Here is a 16,981-nt window from a genome sequence, read left to right as displayed (position 1 = left end):
TCCACTCAGATTCTGCCTCTATGAATAATTTCGGGCTGACGTGACACAACTGTGCTTTCACCTAAAAATTTAAGCAGTCCAAAAATTTTTGGACATCAAAGATCTCTGCTTCCCGGTACGTGTGTAACGCTTTCATGGAGGAGAGTTTTATCTTCCATAGATTGTCCAACTTGAAGGTGAGGTAAGCGGATATAACGAATGTCCAGAAGAATCACAAAGTCTGATCCTTCTCAGCTGACTTAATTCGTTACATATCGTGCTTATGATGGTACAGTAGTCGAGGGAATAATGACAACAACAGCAACGCTTCAAACAATGATGTTTATACTTTCATCCTTCCTCACTCCTTAATGAGTAGGCTTTACCCCGTTTCCATAAAATCCAGGCTTTTTACTAGCAGCTTTTGTCATTGAAAGATCATAAAAACAACTACTCAAGGGAGGAAAGAGGCACTTATTGAATAACTAAATGTATACGATCAAAAAGCTCCATTATTATATAACACTATTCGATCAGTTTGATTCGTTCTGTTCCAACCCTAGGAAAGTACGTCGTACATTTGAGCTACTTTATAAAATTTGTGTTTGCGAGTACTCACTTGATACCAGGCTTAAAAATTTTGAGTTAAAGCAAGCATCTTGTACCATACTCTATGTATACATTTTGAAAAGCCTTGTTCTGTACTAGTACTCATGATAGAAGCTACTTGTGGCATACCATCATTGTTGTTGCACCACATACGGTGTACTCTATATATGCCAATCGATGGACAGTTTCTTCGATAGCTGTTGCTCGCCACGAAAATACCGCTGCTACGAAAAATCGTAAATGGGGCCAAAAGTTGACCAGCACAGTAGCCGAATTTAGGATTTGGAATAATCTCTATAGCAATCGAACTATAAGCTAATGTTTCTCGTAACAACAACTGTTTATTTATTTATATCTTTGAAAAAAGCGGATATCAACTCTGTTAAACCAAAGCAGCTGTCCGTTTTTGTAAGCAATTGCTTGATTCATGGCTCATTCTCCACATACCTATCTACAAGCTTATAAATTCCATAGCAACCAGCTAATAGCATGTTTATCATGGCAACAGAGTTTGAATTTTACATAGAAACCGTCTGATATCTCTTAGCAGCTATATCTTAAGCTATTAGTTTCCCCTTTGAAACCATTTGTATTAAGCAGCTAGCAGTAAATGTTATCATTATGGCAACCCGGCTTTTGACGCGCACATGAAGTTTTTGCATAATGACGGTATGGCTTTTTTCTTAGCGTCGAGAAGGAAACATAGGAATTCATGGCTACATACTACGATAAAAAAAATATATCCAAATTTTAAAGTCCCATGTATATGTATTACATAGCAACAACAGCAAAACAGGTGTAAGAACTTTACTTTATGTGCTTCACTGGCAACTCTACCGCGTCAACACTAATTGATCACTCTTCATTGCTGTTTTCACGGTTTACATTTTGCAGCATCACTTAGTAACTGAAAGTGCACATCTTATATACAACTATTTTGGACCTTTTTCCAACTACCCTTTTTCATCTTCCCAACGTATAAGCCACTTCACCATAATCGAGAGTGATGAACAACACTCTCAATTGATGTGCTAATCCTCCTGTCAAATACGCAGAAAGAAAAAGTATGTAACAGCTAGCGGCATATGGATACGAAATTAAGGGTACGGAGTTTCAGCAAATGTATTTTGCATGAAAGCACACGTTGAACAATCGAGAGGGTATTGCTGTGGCCCATTTTACCCAGATTTTGCCGGTGATTTTGCTGAACAAGTCTTTCTTTAGCGTAGTATCTTCTTTTATAAGCCCTCTTCATAGCCATTACATATATAAATATGTAAAAAGCTTTTCTGTCTATTAGTCGCTTCCTTTTGTATAGAAAGGTAAGTCGTTCGCTTTTCGAGAAGTTATGAATTGAAACTAATTGTATGCAATATAGCAAGCGACGATCTATATGCAGTATGTAATCCCTTTTTTGTATATCCTTTTCTTTTCTCCTATATATTACCACTGCGTGCGAGAAGGCTTGGAGAAAAATAAGCTGTGCTATTGATGACGTACGATAATAGGGGGAGAGGAAAAGAGTACATGTTTTCTGCGAAAACAAGACACATGCTCTCCTATCTTAAATTACTGGAAAATTAAATCTCATTGTCTCATAACGTTTGTACCGGCTGTTTTGCTCGTAAAGGCAATTCTACTGTAAATAAGCAAAGAAGAGGTTATTAGATTATCCCACATTATCATATATATTACCACCAACCCCGTTAACCCAAATTTGAGTGGCGTTCCTTGAATGGCAAACCAACAGGTGCTCCGCTTGGACCCACGTTTTGTCCCGCTTGTTGATCTGCGACACGATGCACACACAGCCTGCTGTGTCGATGAGCTCATGTGTAATTAATTAAATAGTATGTGCATAGTGTCATTAGTAAAGAAAAAGAAATGACATTGATTTTTATAGCAATATGCTCTATCATACATTTACTGCCATACGTCAAAGTAAAATGTTGAAATAAGCGAGAGGGGAAAGAAGGGAAAGCGCTATCTATTATAAAAATGCTCGGATCAGCACACATGATCACTCGGCTTGTCTTTTTTCAGCATTATCGCTGAAGCAGATGGTAACATTGAACCATTTTACATGGAGGAGTACCACTGTTTACTATCAAACCATACCGGCTAGATACATATGCTAGACAAATTTAAGAGTAGACTGTGATCTTATGTCTGTCAAGATATACTGCTGCTATCAACGATAGAGTATGTAATCTGCATGGGTAAAGATTCTCGCCGGAATTGGTAGGAAAAAGTGATATTTTCAAGCTGAAACAATACCGGCCGAAACAAACTCGGGTTGTTTGGACAACAGTTGTCAAAGTCTCTATAAGCACTACTCATACACTGCATATAACAATGGTCACAGTAGGGTTTGACGCACAAAAGACACTACTCTGAGCCTCACTGAGAAACAATCTAAACTTTCTCCCTTATGCTTGCATCGACGAAGACTCCGAAAATGCGATATTCAGCGAGCCATGAGTTTCATCGGGACGTCGTTGCATATGCTTCTCATGCTTAACTTTAACAACTGATTGTCTGCATTTGCATCTACTACAGACATCTCGGGTACGATGCTTATTATGAGACTGTTACCGAGATATAATATATAATCTCATGGATTCTTCGTTTTCGGGCCACAAAGGGAGGGAGCATGGAGACGCTATATTGACTCGTGGAACAATGTTCAAAATTGGTATCACCTTAGACCCGTCATTGAGGAACGTATACAGGCGAGCCATCGAAAAAAAGAAAGTACGAGCATGCTGCTTGGCTGCGGTATTATTTTTACGTACAGTAAAAGAGAGTAGCACAACAACAACAACAGGTAGAAAGATAGCTTCCATGATGGACTACGATACTATAATACCTACACCACATAGCGGGTGAGAAAATGGAATCATGCCTAATCCTCAAGTATAAACATTTCATTATTTGTCTTTTTGTTTGGGGAGGTTGTTGTATCAATTCTATATACATAGCATGGTTGTTGCTGTTGTTGTGTAAGAACAAAGACGATCGGCCTACTCCGAAATAAGCTTTTTTTTTTCTTCTTCTTCTTCAGCTGCCTGTTTTGTTCACATGAGCGAGGCGCTATTTATTTAGATTGCACGGAAATCAGGCTACGACCATCTCGATATGTTGCTCGAGTGTTCAGTATGCTTTTATGCAATCTCTGATGCAAGCTAACCCGCTTTGCTGCCTGTGACCCGTTTGTGCATCCCTTCTTTTTTGTCATTATTATTATGAAGTAGGCGATCGTCCATAAGTGAAGTAAGGGTGATAGGGCACAGTAAAAGGGGAAAGCACGACAAGAATGAAAGTCATGGAAACAGTCGTGCAATTCGAGGGAATGCCATAGGCAGTCTAATGAGAGAGAGCTGCTGAACCTTGCAGCAGGCAGAGCAGCAGGTCCTTCTGAATAAATGCCATTCTACCATCCGATGTTTTTTAAAGGTCACCCACGTCACACAAACAGCCAAACCTAAAGCAATCGAGCTGGAAAAAGAAAAAGCGAGTCCCCCCTCCTAACCTCTCTGCTCCTTAAAACCATGTATCATTAAACTTTCAATCGCAAATGGCAGGAGACACTAAGCAAAAGAAGCCTGCCTGTGCTTATCCAAGCGCACGGCTTGTCTGCTTCTTCTTCTTCTTCTTTGTCCTGCCTGAGCGCTGTATGTCCTGTAAAGAGAAGCACACCTCGAAAGGAACACGCATACACGCGCCATATAGTAACGAAGAAGCCTGCGACACCCTTCCGGCTGGTTGGGATCATCTGAACACGGACGAACAACAGCCAGGGCCATGGTTTGACGCTATACTTTTTTGGGAAGCAGAAGCGCACAAGCAATCCGTGTAACATTCACTACTGGGTGCATTTTCCGCGGCTGCTCTTTTTTCTTTGGTTCGCTGCATACAGCACGCTCCTCTTTTCTCGTTCCTCTTTAATAGCCTCTGTCCTCTTCTCTTTCTTTCCTTCTCTCCTTACTTCTTCCCTTCATCCCACATTTAGCATACATTCTCACTGACCCACTAACGTCCTCGTCTTGCACTACTACTACTACTACTACTACTATTTCATACCGTCCACGCACATCATATTGACATAAACAACCTATCATCCTCATCATCCTCATTCATCCACCATGGCAGCATACGAAAGACCAAGTAAGTTGGAGTTTGTTGTTGTTGCTGCTGCTGCTACATGCGCTTTCTCCAAAACAACGCACCTTGCCAACGACGAACAAAAAAACTACCACACACAGTGATACGGCTCGAGCAATTCAAGACACAGCATGAACTCGCCCGGAACTTTTACGACGACTATGACTTTTGTCCACTTTTATGTTCTGACGACGTAAGTGATAGCACTCTGCTGTTCTCGCGAGCCTTTTTTTTTTCGTGGTTTTCTTTTACCGAATCTCTAAAGGGGCTGTACATAAATGGTTTCTTTTGAAAGGTCATCGAGCATCGTCAAAGGATTCAGCAACGGATATCACCGCAGTCATCGCCAAGCACATCGCCTGCTTCGGGATCCCATACACGGGCTATTCCAATCATCGATCCAGCAAAAAGGACTCAGGTCTCTGTACCAAATAGCAAACTTGCATCATGGCCTGGACTTCCAAGCAGTAGCAATAGCAACAGCAATAGAGCCGCCAAGATGCGCACGTCTCGAGCCATTCGTATCATCGATCCTACATCTGGGCATCCCGTTACTGGCGGGTATGATCACCACTACCATCATCAACAAGCACTTCATCACCACCAAGCACTTCAGCCAACATTCGATTATTACGACGTTTCTGTCCGGTAAACGGAAAACTCAAACCCCTCACTCCCCTCCACCCACACACCCCCCCCTTTCTCTTCGTTTTCCTTGTTCTTCGCCTACTCTTCTTCCCTTCTTTCTCGTTCGCTTTCTTTCGATCCCCTACTTTTTTCCCTTCTTTTTCATGTAGTAATTTTGTTCATCCTCATTTCATCACATATTATATATAGTACAGAAACATATCACCCATCATTATATATCTCAGTAGCGTTAAATAAAAGAGTTTGCTTTTTTTTTGTAAAAAATAAACGAAACTGGCGTAACCTATTCTTCTTCTCTGTTGGTGTTGTGTGAATGCTTTATTGGCGGTTACTTTGTCTCCCCGTCAATCAACTTGTTATATGCTCGTCACCCTGCTGCACTGTTTGTTTTCTCCCTGCGCGCCAAAAAGGCAGCTTTTTTTCTTTCTCCCCGTCTCTGCTGATGTACTGGCGTTATAATTGGGTCATGTGCTACCGCACGAAAAATTGCGTTCTACGTGATGCACACATACTACGTATTTAGCATATCCATCCGACAACAAACATCCTTCTACATACTGCTATACGTATACTGGTAGGCAGCAGCTACAAAGAAGCGCTTTCCCTTCCTTTCCCTTGATGATACAAGAAAAAGCACTTTCAATCAATTTTCGAGCTAGGGAACACTACGTTATAACCCGATATCAAAAGAGTGACACTCGTGCATATCTCCTCTCTAGGTAGGAAGAGGTTTTTGATATATAGAGGAGTTCAATTGACCAAAGCTAGTGACAGACTCTGTGCTGTTTGTTTTTCTATGTCTGCAGATCCTCAAGGTTGCGCCTCGTTTCGTTTTTTCAACCCAATCATAGTATGCATGTGTACTGCTAAAGTCAGCGGAAAGACGACACCACAGCACACGTTACTTCTGTGTCGCTGATGCGTATCTGTGAAGTCTTCCAAGATCATATCTCAACTCAAGAAAGACATTCTTCGATGACAGTCGAATTTATAAGCTATAAGTACAATACTTCAAATGTTGTTTCAAGTAGTTGCTATAAAAAAGGTCTTTGATGAGATAATAAGTCGTGGCTCTTTTCAACTTCGATCAATTCGGCACTGTTATTTTGTACATCGGCCAGGATACCTACCAGTATATAGTTCCTTTTTCTCTTTTCGTTATGGTACATACATACGTAGTAAAAAGCTATGTTCATGTCGACGCCTAGATTTGATTTCAATATTTTACCGTTCCATGTAGTGGTCTGCCAGAATTATTATACGATCAAAGTGCATACAATCCCTCTTTTTTAGATTTGATGCCGGTGTATATCTATGACAATACCATCGGTATTGATCCGTACATGCAACTATTAAAAGATGGCAACAGAATATGGTTTATCTATATGTGTTTCGGTTTGGTATTACTACTCGAGCAAGGTAAATTGCAAAGACAACACAAATAAAGCTAGGAAGCACGTATCTCACTTCTAAAACCGCTTCTCGGTCAAAGTGCAGCGGGTGCTCCCTTTGCATTGTCACTTGTGCACCAGATATGCTAGGATCAACAAGGAGGAAAATTTTCTCGGTCCCCAAACACTCATGCTATGATACTCCTTGAAACAATGATATTTATACGTCCATCTTCTGCAGTTGGCAGTTGTAACATGCACGGATCCCAATACATGAAAGATGTCGAGAACAATAGCAACTCGTATCTTGGAAACGACACATTGAACATATAGTAGCAGTAGTAGAAAATTCACTTATATGAACAATCACAACATGTTAATATGATCAGCTTTTACATATGCTCAGTTTATTGTATATTGGAAAAATCCAGCACTCTGTACAAGCGCACCTGCGTCCATACTGCTAAAAGACATACATAGCTATGTTGTAGTACATATGCAACGACAATGGCTACAGGTATTACAACGCTAACGCTTGCCTACAAGTTCCAAAGTGTTTTTAAAGGCTGATGGCTCTCCAGACCATTATTGCTATACATTTCGTAGGCTGAGCCGAAATACAATGTATGAATATTCTCTCGCTGACGGCAAAGGGACAATGTGTCTGCAGAAAAAGAAAAACACTGAGTAATTTATATGCTGGACGCAATCGCAATTTTCATTCACCTCATTAATACACCCATTTGCGCCTTTTTTAAAAGTGCTGGAATAACAAACTAATATTTTCCCGCTCTTAGCAAAGCAACACAAGTATAAACGTATCTGGATGGTGACAGGCTCAGAGCACACAGTGTTGGCTAAATCATTTTTGAGTATATCTAGACTCTTCTATTCGCGTTAGAAATTGAACCTTCAGAACGCTTAAAATCCGTAAGCGACACCCGTTCCCGTGTCAGAAAGAGCTTGAGAAGAGGAAAAGGCGTCAGATCCATCATATAGCTTCTTTTAAACAAGAATCATAAAAGCTAGAAGCATGATAGCAGTCTCTATATCAATGTTAAACCACTGTAGTACGAACTCGTATTATGTATGAATGATATTATACATGAAGCACGGTGGAAGAAGCTATCATCATATGAAGGATGCACTACGAAAAAAGTTAATGACAACACATCAAACTACTACATATCAGACGGAACGATGCAGCGAAAAAGAAATAAAACAGTGATAGGTTGAGTTTACCAGTCAAATGTTTCGTCGGGGAGGGGGGGGATGGCTGGCTAGGAGATACAGGATTTTTCCTAATGATTGGCGGGGCTTTTTTCCCATCATGGCGGGCCTTTCTTTTCATTTTGGCGTTGGGGGGTGTTTGTGATTGGCGGTGTGATTTTCGTGAATGGCAGGAGGAAAAAAATACAATGGCGGCCGAATTACAGATTGATGGCAGAATAATAGATTCATAAAGGCGGCCGTAATTTCAGGTTGATGGCAGAATAGTAAATTCATACTGGCGCTGTAATTATAACACTGGCGGCATCATTTATAAAAAATGACATTAGATACTAAAGGAGGTTCCTCTCCATTAAATACATCACAAAAGTGGGAAGATGTATGAGACAGTATAATAGGACTGGCAAGTTTCTACTAGATGATTAGCACATTGCCTTTATATATATCAACATAGATGCTTTGAGAACTAAGGGAAGAGCCGCAACAAAAGATATCGCAAACGAAAGTTAATGGTTATGTGTATGTAAAAGGTTTTTTTACAATGCAAGAGTTACTTCACATCACATCTACAAAAGCCGATCCTGCATAAGAGCACCTGCAGCGGTCGCTGTTACGAAACTGTTAAATTTCAGAGTTTAACAGCCCGCTTAACAGTGCGTAACAGCTTAACAGGGCATTTCGTGCAGCGGTTACTGTTACGAAGCTGTTAACTTCACACGTCGTTGGTTTCAATGAAAGCTTTGCCCTTTCTCCTGAGCAGGGGGCAGCGGCAGAAACGTCAGACAGGCGATTGGCGTTAGAAGTAGTGTTGTTCATTTTGAAGAATAAAAACAAAGAATGAAGTGAGATATAACTTTATTTTTCAAGTCCTTTTTTTCGATTCAAGAAACTGTTAAATTTAACAGTTTTTGTTGAGGCTGTTAAATTTAACAGGACGTTAACAGCAACCGCTGCAGGGTCTGGCTGTTAAATGACCTGTTAAATTTAACATAACAGGTCCGTAACAGCGACCGCTGCAGCTGCTCTTAGGCAGGTACTACGTAGTATGACTACGTCACTCCAGTTTTTACTAGCGGTATCGCTAAGGCGCATCACACCATCTCCTCCACTGCAAGCTGTCGACATGATCCCTCTCTCTCTCTCTCTCTCTCTTGTGACACTTTATCGGAACTGTTAAAAATGGTATGTGCAGAATAAGATGTGCGACTGTAATAGATCATGCACCATATTATCACGTAAATCATCTCAAGTGATACCTGGACCCCTTATACGTTCTTCTTACTTTTGCAGGACACATCTGCAAGCGATGTCAGCGACAACCACCAAGGGAGTGAACACACCTTGGCAGACGAGGATGCTGCTGCTGAAGCGATAGCGACACGTCGTGCACAGTTATTAGCTCTGTTAGATGACCGAGGCTTGACACTGCGACCGGAATCTAGACTTTGCTCAAATTATATCAGCCGCGGAGAAGGGGACCCGGAGTTTATTGTTACAACAATGGAAGAAATGGATTGGTATCATGCGAATGGCAATTATCACTACGAGGTGATGGAAGATACCGAGGATTTGGACGGATATCGACGGTAAGAACACTTGGATTCACGATTCATCTACTGGTCAATGTAATCTAAGTATATCCTTTTTCGCAGTTATGATAACACAAAGGGGAAAGTCCGTGCCCGTCGCTATTATTTCCGGCAGAGACTTTTGGCCGGGGGGTTTTATGACGATGAATCCATGCCACAATCTCTTCTCCCAATGTTAAGAGAAGAACTCTTCGACGCCTATATCGAAGAAGCGAAAGCCATTCTCTCGGTCATCAGCAACAATAACAATAATCATCGTGCTATGCTACACAAAAGTGTTCTTCAGCAACCTCGCACTTCACAAGTAATTGACCATAATTCAAAAGCAGCATTTATCAGTATGTTACCACTTGTTGTACGTCAAGAGCTTGAAAGATGGTTTGGTCCGGACGATGCATATGAAGAAATCGGGCGAGCGCTGCTAAAAAACTTTAAAGAAGAAGCGTTGCAGCACAAAAAGCAGCAAATTATGCATCCAGTTTACCACACTCAGGCAATGAGAAATCTACTGCGTAACAAGAACGAAAATAATGCTGATGCTTCAAAAAAGCAGTGGCGCGAAGAACGACACAACTTTTATATACGAAACAAGGAATCTCTCGCAAAGCACTGGGAAATTCATGAGTCTTACGCCAAAGAGATTTTTATGGAGATCACAAACGATTACAAGAAGTACCAAATATAAAAGGCTCACCTTTTCCGTCTTTTACAATTACTTGCTTTACCCATATTCTGTATATCAGCACTATATCGATTGCTTAGTTTGCGCTCATTGCTACTGTTAACCGCCGATTTTATGTGATTAGAAAGAACGAATGCGATGAAAAAATTATATAAGCAATGTACAATTTTTTAAGAATATATATAAATAACATTATATTCTGACAAGTGCAAAGTGGTGGGAAAGAGAAAGGAGGAGACGCAAATACGAGAGAATGAACGATGAATAGAGAAATCGAGCAGTAAAAAGACCAACAAAGTTATTTATTTTCAATATCGTTGATCCATTTACTGAGGGTGGCACCTTTGTCATCGCCAAGTTCCAGGAGATTCACCATCCTTAAAGGTTGATTGTGTTTAAATTAATAGATTCGCGTCAGGTAAAATACATATGCTCATAAATAACACTACAAACTTACGACTTGCAATGCTAAGGGATACTGTGGACCTAACATCGATGAAAAAGAAAAAAATCGTATCATGGCTCGTATTATTTAACTTTTCGGAAGGTGATGATGCTACCTTGGTACAGCTTGCATATCAGCTAGCAAGATCCAGAAAACGCAGTTGCTTTCTTCAGGCTCCATTACGTCAGAAGAGCCACGCTTGACGGCCTCTTCAAACAATGCATTCTTTTCTGAGGCATTCTGGGACCTAGTTCGTAACGTCATCGTTAGTGAACTACCTTTTCCTCACATATATCATAGCTTTCAACGATTACTTACAAAGATGCATTCGCAAGAATTGCATACAGCAAATGTGTTTTAATACTGCAGTTGGAGACACTTTTTTTCAAGCACTTCTTGTCGAATATGCGATAGCGCTGGTTAGTGGACTCCAGGTAATTTCGAAGCAACGCAAAAATTCGATCCTTGTTGGGCAAAAAGGACACCCCTATCAAAGTGTGTTGTTCAGTTTGTACGCCAACTGTCCTTGCTACTGCTGCTGCTGCTAATGATGCTGATGATGCTGATGACGATGGTGATGACGAGGGTGCTGCCGTTTGCACTTTGTGAAGGCACTTTAAATGCGTGCCGCAACGTATCTATTCTCAGCAGTTGTGAAATCCAAATTTTTCACTTCATTATTAACTTTTTACAACGAACGTTTACCTTTGACTTTCGACAGTAAGCACAAGCTGAACCTTGTCGTCCTGCTTTGATGTTCACAATGTTTGCGATTCGTTTCCTTGGGCGAGGGTTCTCCGCGAAATCAGTCTACCATAACTCGTCAGAATTCATTTCAACGGGGCTTTTCTTACTTTGATCTTCATTTTGGCCATAAGCAACATACCTCTGAACCGAGCTTTCTTTTCGGACCTGTGAATTCTGTCGGTTCCGTAGAAGGAGGAGGATTAGGCGGTGACGATGGTGTATTTCGAGTGGTATTCCGTTGTTTATTGGTTTGACGTTTGCGGTGCTTGCCCATGTTGAATTAAAGAATAAAAGGCAGCAGTTATTTCAGTTGCGTGTACTTTCCCAGCACGTCAAAGTCAGGTCTATGTGCACAATCACGTGGGTTCCCAACTTTAGTATGGCTTCCAAATCACATTCGTAAGAGGTGTATGCATAAAGCAGCATTGTTATTCATGATACCCAAATCCACGTCTTAGTTGTGCACGAGAAAAACAATGTAGTGTAAAATGAGCCAGAAGCATGCTATATTTATAGCCAATACAGTGCACTAAATAACATAGCTGTTATTTTGCTTAAGTCCTTGTGATTCTTTCCAGCCCCCCCCCCAAGATTTTCATGGATTCCATAAGCAAGTCTTCGATAGTAATAATAACAATAGCAATGAGGTATTGCTTCTACCTTAATATCTTCAAGTATAAATTCCACTACTGATACGGTCGTATAAGCTCCCATCATTATTTTACTAAGCTACCGTAGAAGTAATGCTCTTTCACGAATCGAAGAGTGTAATTGATAAAAGGTGCTATGGGCAGTTTAGCTTCCGATACCACTGGATAAGATTCCTGCAGCTCCAGGTACAGTGCTCGAAAAACATAGTTTCCTAGATTTATGGTTGATGGAAGATACCGTGATATTTGTTTGTTTCTGATATCTCTAAGCATTCTACAAAGTGTATGCATGTTTGACATCGATTCCACATTGGGCAATAAATGTTATTGTGTCACATCAAAAGGAAAAAAGATTACACATGAAGGAACTACTTTGTTGAAGCTTAAAAAAATTCTGGCTAGAAAATTCATATAAATAGACAATGCATTGGTTTTTTTATCTGTCATTATTCACCCTTCTTTTATTCACCTTTTTACAAATATGGAACATCCTGAAAATCTTCAACCTCAACCTCAACCTCAACCTCAACCTCAGCCTCAGCCTCAGCAACCACGATCGTTCTGGGATTTCCGGACCCAGCAGCTTGCTGCGGACTTGTGGTCGCCTACTGTAGATAACGTCGATATGTTCGAAGAACATTGGAATACCTGGTTCGATATGAACCTCACCGTACCGCCAGAAGGCTCAGCACAGCCTCGTTTTGATGTCGCACCGGAAGGCGAAAATCTAATTGTGCCAGTGGGGCCGGATGGCGACGATCCAGACAATGAAGATGGAGGGCTGTTCGGCTTTCATCGCAGGGATTTTGACGTGGACGAATTTGATGATGATGAAAGAAACAACGGCCATTGGAAAACGCACGTGCTTGGTGCTTATCCGTGTAAAGCCGTCGCAGAAGCAATGAAGAATCATTGTAGATATAGCATGATCGTATACAACACGGTGATTGCTTATTATAAAGGAGCTCCACTAGTAACTTTCTTGGGTAACATGTTCGCTGTCTTATTTATGAATGAATGACACAATACATAGTGCGTATAAAATGATGGGTGCTAACCAACCATTCACTAGTCACACCCGGTTTGGTTGACGTAGACAGCTATAATGACACAGACGAACGACGTATTGTTCAAGTGCTGATCCAAAACAACTTCACAAGAACTGATCAGCTGGAGGCTTGTAAGCTGCCGGGGTGGTCGCAGTTTATGTTCCTATATCGTATTGCCAAGATTGTTTTGCAAGTCTATATAAATCGCAAAAAGGATGTTACCCAGCCAATCATGGATAGCATCAACAGAGCTTGTACTGATGCCCTCAAGACGGTGAACCGAAACTTTGGGAATCTCAATGGAATCAAATACAAGAAAATGAAGGTAAAATTGATAAGAATAAATGGCTGTATACACATATTAAATACTAGTTTCTAATCACTCAACGACAGCGACGAATTCATCTCTTCAAACTGGATATGAAGAATTATCTAAAGCATTTCCAAGGTGTCAAGCTTCGAGGCGATGCTCGTTTGAATATAGGGAGCAATGGCAAGGTCATCCGGGTGATGTACCATCACCGCCTGGATAAGTGGAAGATCTTGTGGAGTGTTCAAGTCGATCCCGAGCCACAGCAGCCAGTGACGCACGCCGTTGCCTTAGACCCCGGCGTCCGAACACCACACGCCTGGTATAGCCCGACGTTGGGGGCAGGATTGCTTGCACCAAACGCAGTGAAGCGATTTTACCGATTGGCTGCGGAGCTCGATGATCTCATTTCGAAGCGTGATCGCGCATATAATCTAAAAAGCAAAGCAGGCGAAAGGCACGGTCAAGCTATCAACCAAGCAGTACATCGGACGTTTCAACGCATACGCCAACTGCGAGACGAGTATCACAACCAAGCGATTTATTGGTTGCTCACCAATTTTGATGTTGTGATAATTCCCCCCTTCCATGTGTCAAATATGGTACGCCACCAAGTAGGAGAAAGAGCACGGCGCATCACAAAGAAATCAGTCCGAGCAATGCTCACATGGGCACACTACCAGTTTCGTGCGAAGCTGAAAGAGAGAGGTTAGTTGACACACATGAAAAGAAAACAATTATGGACGAGGTTGATTGTGAACTTGATGATTTCTGATTTCTTTTTCCGCTCTCGTATAGCTGCTGTACGTGGTGCAACAGTCATTGAACAAGAAGAAAGACACACTACAGTAACCTGCTCAAGCTGTGGCAACGCTCGGATCATGGGTGGTGCCGAAGTGTACCGATGCCGCGGTTGCGGTGCGGTAATGCACCGTGACATCAATAGCAGTAAAAACATATTCATAAAAGCGCTCATGGCTAGACGCCTTGTACAGATTTAGCTCACTTAGTAAACACACAACAACATCACCCCCTGTCTTTTTATACGTAGTTTCTAGATTTTTCTTTCTTTGTGCGCTTTCGCTTGTACTCATTGTTACTATTGCAAGATAAAACACTATATATGCATACTCTTATTATTAACATTTTGTGGAAGATGTGTCGATAATGCAAAGCAGTAATCATCGAATCACGTATGTCCGTCACAAGCGTAGTACCTGCTCTATATACATATAGACTTCCATTATCTCTTCATGTGGGCTTATACGATATGCCTAATCGATAGAAAACAGTCAACCTGTACGTACATGATCACTGTTGTCAGCATCTCCTTATTTGGCTAGCTGAAACCGATCCAGACTGCATGAAAAGCAACACACTATGAAGTGACCTGTTCCGATCAGACCATGGCACTTGTTTGCTTTTACTCTACTTTGCAAACACGACAAGACCTCTTATCTGAAATAAAACATACAACAGTGAACTACAAGACCGTGGCTAGAAAATGGTACCAATATCGCCACAGCTTAGATGGGGAATATCCATAATGAAAGAGCAAAGAACTTGACGGCTCTTTTGGCAATTCCTACGCATCTTGCTCGTGAAAACTGTCAAGCGATTATCGCCCCTTCTTTTGGGTCATTCGAACGTAGACGTATATATACGACACTGCGTATTTTTTTCTCTGAAAATTTTCTCTCTTTTTCTTTATTGTCTTCCATCAATACAGTATTGCCACTCAATAGGCATACCCGTGCGATTGTTCATCCAAGAAGCACGGCCATGCTTTCCTCCTGCTGCGGCTGCGCCAAGGTTCTGTTTTTATTATGAATGGTATGTGATGTTGTTTCTTCTATACAACAAATGGTGTACATACGTTGTTTCCACAATCATCGTCGCCTTCAATTCCCTCTATTAACCTTTTACGACATCCTTGTGATAGATGACCATCTCCGCTTTGTGCTACACAAGAAGGATCCTCGTCGCAATATGCAAGCTGGTTCTCCAAGATCTCAGAAGAGAAGGATCGTAAGTTTTATGTTTGGCAATTGGGCAATGGGCTAGGTAATTGTGAAATGACCGTGTGTAAATGGTTTTAAAAAGAGTGGCTAATCACAGTTGGCATTTGTGTAAAATTAGCATTTTTCATATATCTCCCTCTGAGCAAGTATCATTATCTCCTTCCGCGTGCTGTCAGTGTAACAAGGTCAACGTAAGTATTATTACAGTCAAAGGGTTGCTCGGACAGATGAAGAAAGATGCAAATGGATAGGACAAATGCTGGGGACTGCGCCATAGGATGATTGATACTCATCGTCACCACGGATGTTTCATAGGGCACACATTACGATATTTCTCTTACTCGGTTAGTAGTGTGAGTATTAAAAAATGTACGGCATTCTATTTTCTTTGGGATGATGGGGTATACTGGATGTGGGCATGATGATTGCTGAGGTATATATGCTAGCCGCTTACACCTTTCTCTTTTCTTTTTGACTTGTATATTGAAACTTATGGCAGCAAGGACAAGGCGTACAAGGTTAGGAAAAGAGCCATCCGTTGATTTCGTGTTGCCATTCGTCTCTGCTGTGTCCACCGTTCAGACCTATCATGTCATCACTCGTGTGATAATCAAGACACCTCACACCACTGCCTCTGCTGCTGCTGCTACTGAGTCTCTTGGCTGTCACTAGTTTCCACCACTGTGCTACTCCCGGCCTGAGAAACTTGTCAAAGAAGTTTACCTACTATGCTCAAGATGTATCCACCATCCATCCATCCATCCATCACAGACAGTGGTTGAAATCACTCCATCTTTGTTCTCAAGCAAGCCAGGCCTTCTCCTGTGTCTAGGGACAAGCTAGTTGCCGTCATCCTGTTGCTCAAGCTGCTGTTTCTCGTGGTCAACAAGTCCATCTCGCTTCTTGTTGCTTCTCGTGCTGTCAAGTTGAAGGCATGGCCCAATGAAGGATGAAAGAACAAGGATGGTTGCACAGTGTGATCGCTGCTTTATTACTGTAAGTACAGTACATCATTTCATCAGTTAATTTGGTGTGTGTGTCTCGTCTTAATGTACGTTGTCTGTCTAGCAAGACTGCTAACTGCCTTAATTTCTTTCCTTTCTGTTGCCCAAAGGGGCGGGCCTTTTAGGCTCGCTCCTTTGTTTTTGTCAGGCTACTACTGGGAGCACAACGCCCGAGCAAAGGGCATTTATGTTGCTTGCTTTCCAGTGTTATATCGCACGTTCGATGAAGCTTCGGCTGAATTCGTGCAACGAGTATGGGATTGACGATGTTTCGGCAGAGTCTTTCTCATATGTTGTGGGACGCACCGTCGGCATGCCGGCGCAGGTTTCGGGAAGCCTTCTTTTCGGAGAGGGCGAGCCCCGTTGCTTAAAAACGTGTAAGTTCTTTTCCTTCTTTTTCATACGAAAATACTCGGCATGCGTATGTCGGACAGTGAAACTCATCCGTGAAATTTTTGAAACG

General features: G+C 41.5%; 4 protein-coding genes across 4 annotated transcripts; 3 read left to right on the top strand and 1 right to left on the bottom strand.

The window, feature by feature from the left end:
* Positions 1–4,733: 4,733 nt before the first annotated feature.
* On the top strand, positions 4,734–5,404 carry BDB00DRAFT_785656 (uncharacterized protein; the record flags this gene model as incomplete). Its single annotated transcript, XM_053120553.1, has 3 exons — positions 4,734–4,755; positions 4,854–4,945; positions 5,048–5,404. 3 exons carry the CDS (start codon positions 4,734–4,736, stop codon positions 5,402–5,404), a joined length of 471 nt encoding a protein of 156 aa, XP_052982480.1.
* Positions 5,405–9,047: 3,643 nt separating this feature from the next.
* Positions 9,048–10,656, top strand: BDB00DRAFT_136849 (uncharacterized protein). Its single transcript, XM_053116207.1, has 3 exons — positions 9,048–9,203; positions 9,312–9,607; positions 9,674–10,656. Exons 1-3 carry the CDS (start codon positions 9,201–9,203, stop codon positions 10,293–10,295), a joined length of 921 nt encoding a protein of 306 aa, XP_052982479.1. The 5' UTR covers positions 9,048–9,200; the 3' UTR covers positions 10,296–10,656.
* A 5-nt stretch (positions 10,657–10,661) lies between these two features.
* On the bottom strand, positions 10,662–11,935 carry BDB00DRAFT_937035 (uncharacterized protein; the record flags this gene model as incomplete). Its single annotated transcript, XM_053129242.1, has 7 exons — positions 11,926–11,935; positions 11,624–11,828; positions 11,443–11,547; positions 11,056–11,375; positions 10,853–10,984; positions 10,750–10,778; positions 10,662–10,669 (listed from the first exon to the last, which is right to left on the bottom strand). The coding sequence occupies exons 2-7, from the start codon at positions 11,756–11,758 to the stop codon at positions 10,662–10,664; spliced, it is 729 nt and encodes a 242-aa protein (XP_052982478.1). The 5' UTR covers positions 11,759–11,828; positions 11,926–11,935.
* A 680-nt stretch (positions 11,936–12,615) lies between these two features.
* Positions 12,616–14,778, top strand: BDB00DRAFT_785654 (uncharacterized protein; the record flags this gene model as incomplete). The annotated part of the gene is made up of 5 exons (XM_053120552.1): positions 12,616–13,015; positions 13,207–13,508; positions 13,556–13,815; positions 14,112–14,201; positions 14,730–14,778. The coding sequence occupies 5 exons, from the start codon at positions 12,616–12,618 to the stop codon at positions 14,776–14,778; spliced, it is 1,101 nt and encodes a 366-aa protein (XP_052982477.1).
* Between the last annotated feature and the right edge of the window lie 2,203 nt (positions 14,779–16,981).

Source organism: Zychaea mexicana (genome assembly GCF_025766255.1).
Source record: "Zychaea mexicana strain RSA 1403 chromosome Unknown BDB00scaffold_15, whole genome shotgun sequence".
NCBI lineage: Eukaryota > Fungi > Mucoromycota > Mucoromycetes > Mucorales > Lichtheimiaceae > Zychaea > Zychaea mexicana.
Note: the sequence above shows the minus strand (reverse complement) of the source record. Positions and strands in the feature narration are given on the sequence as shown.

Bases quoted from the DNA above. Each gene is read 5' to 3' on its own strand.
- BDB00DRAFT_136849 (XM_053116207.1), top strand. The intron at 9,608-9,673 runs GTAAGAACACTT...CCTTTTTCGCAG, and splicing joins GATTTGGACGGATATCGACG to TTATGATAACACAAAGGGGA.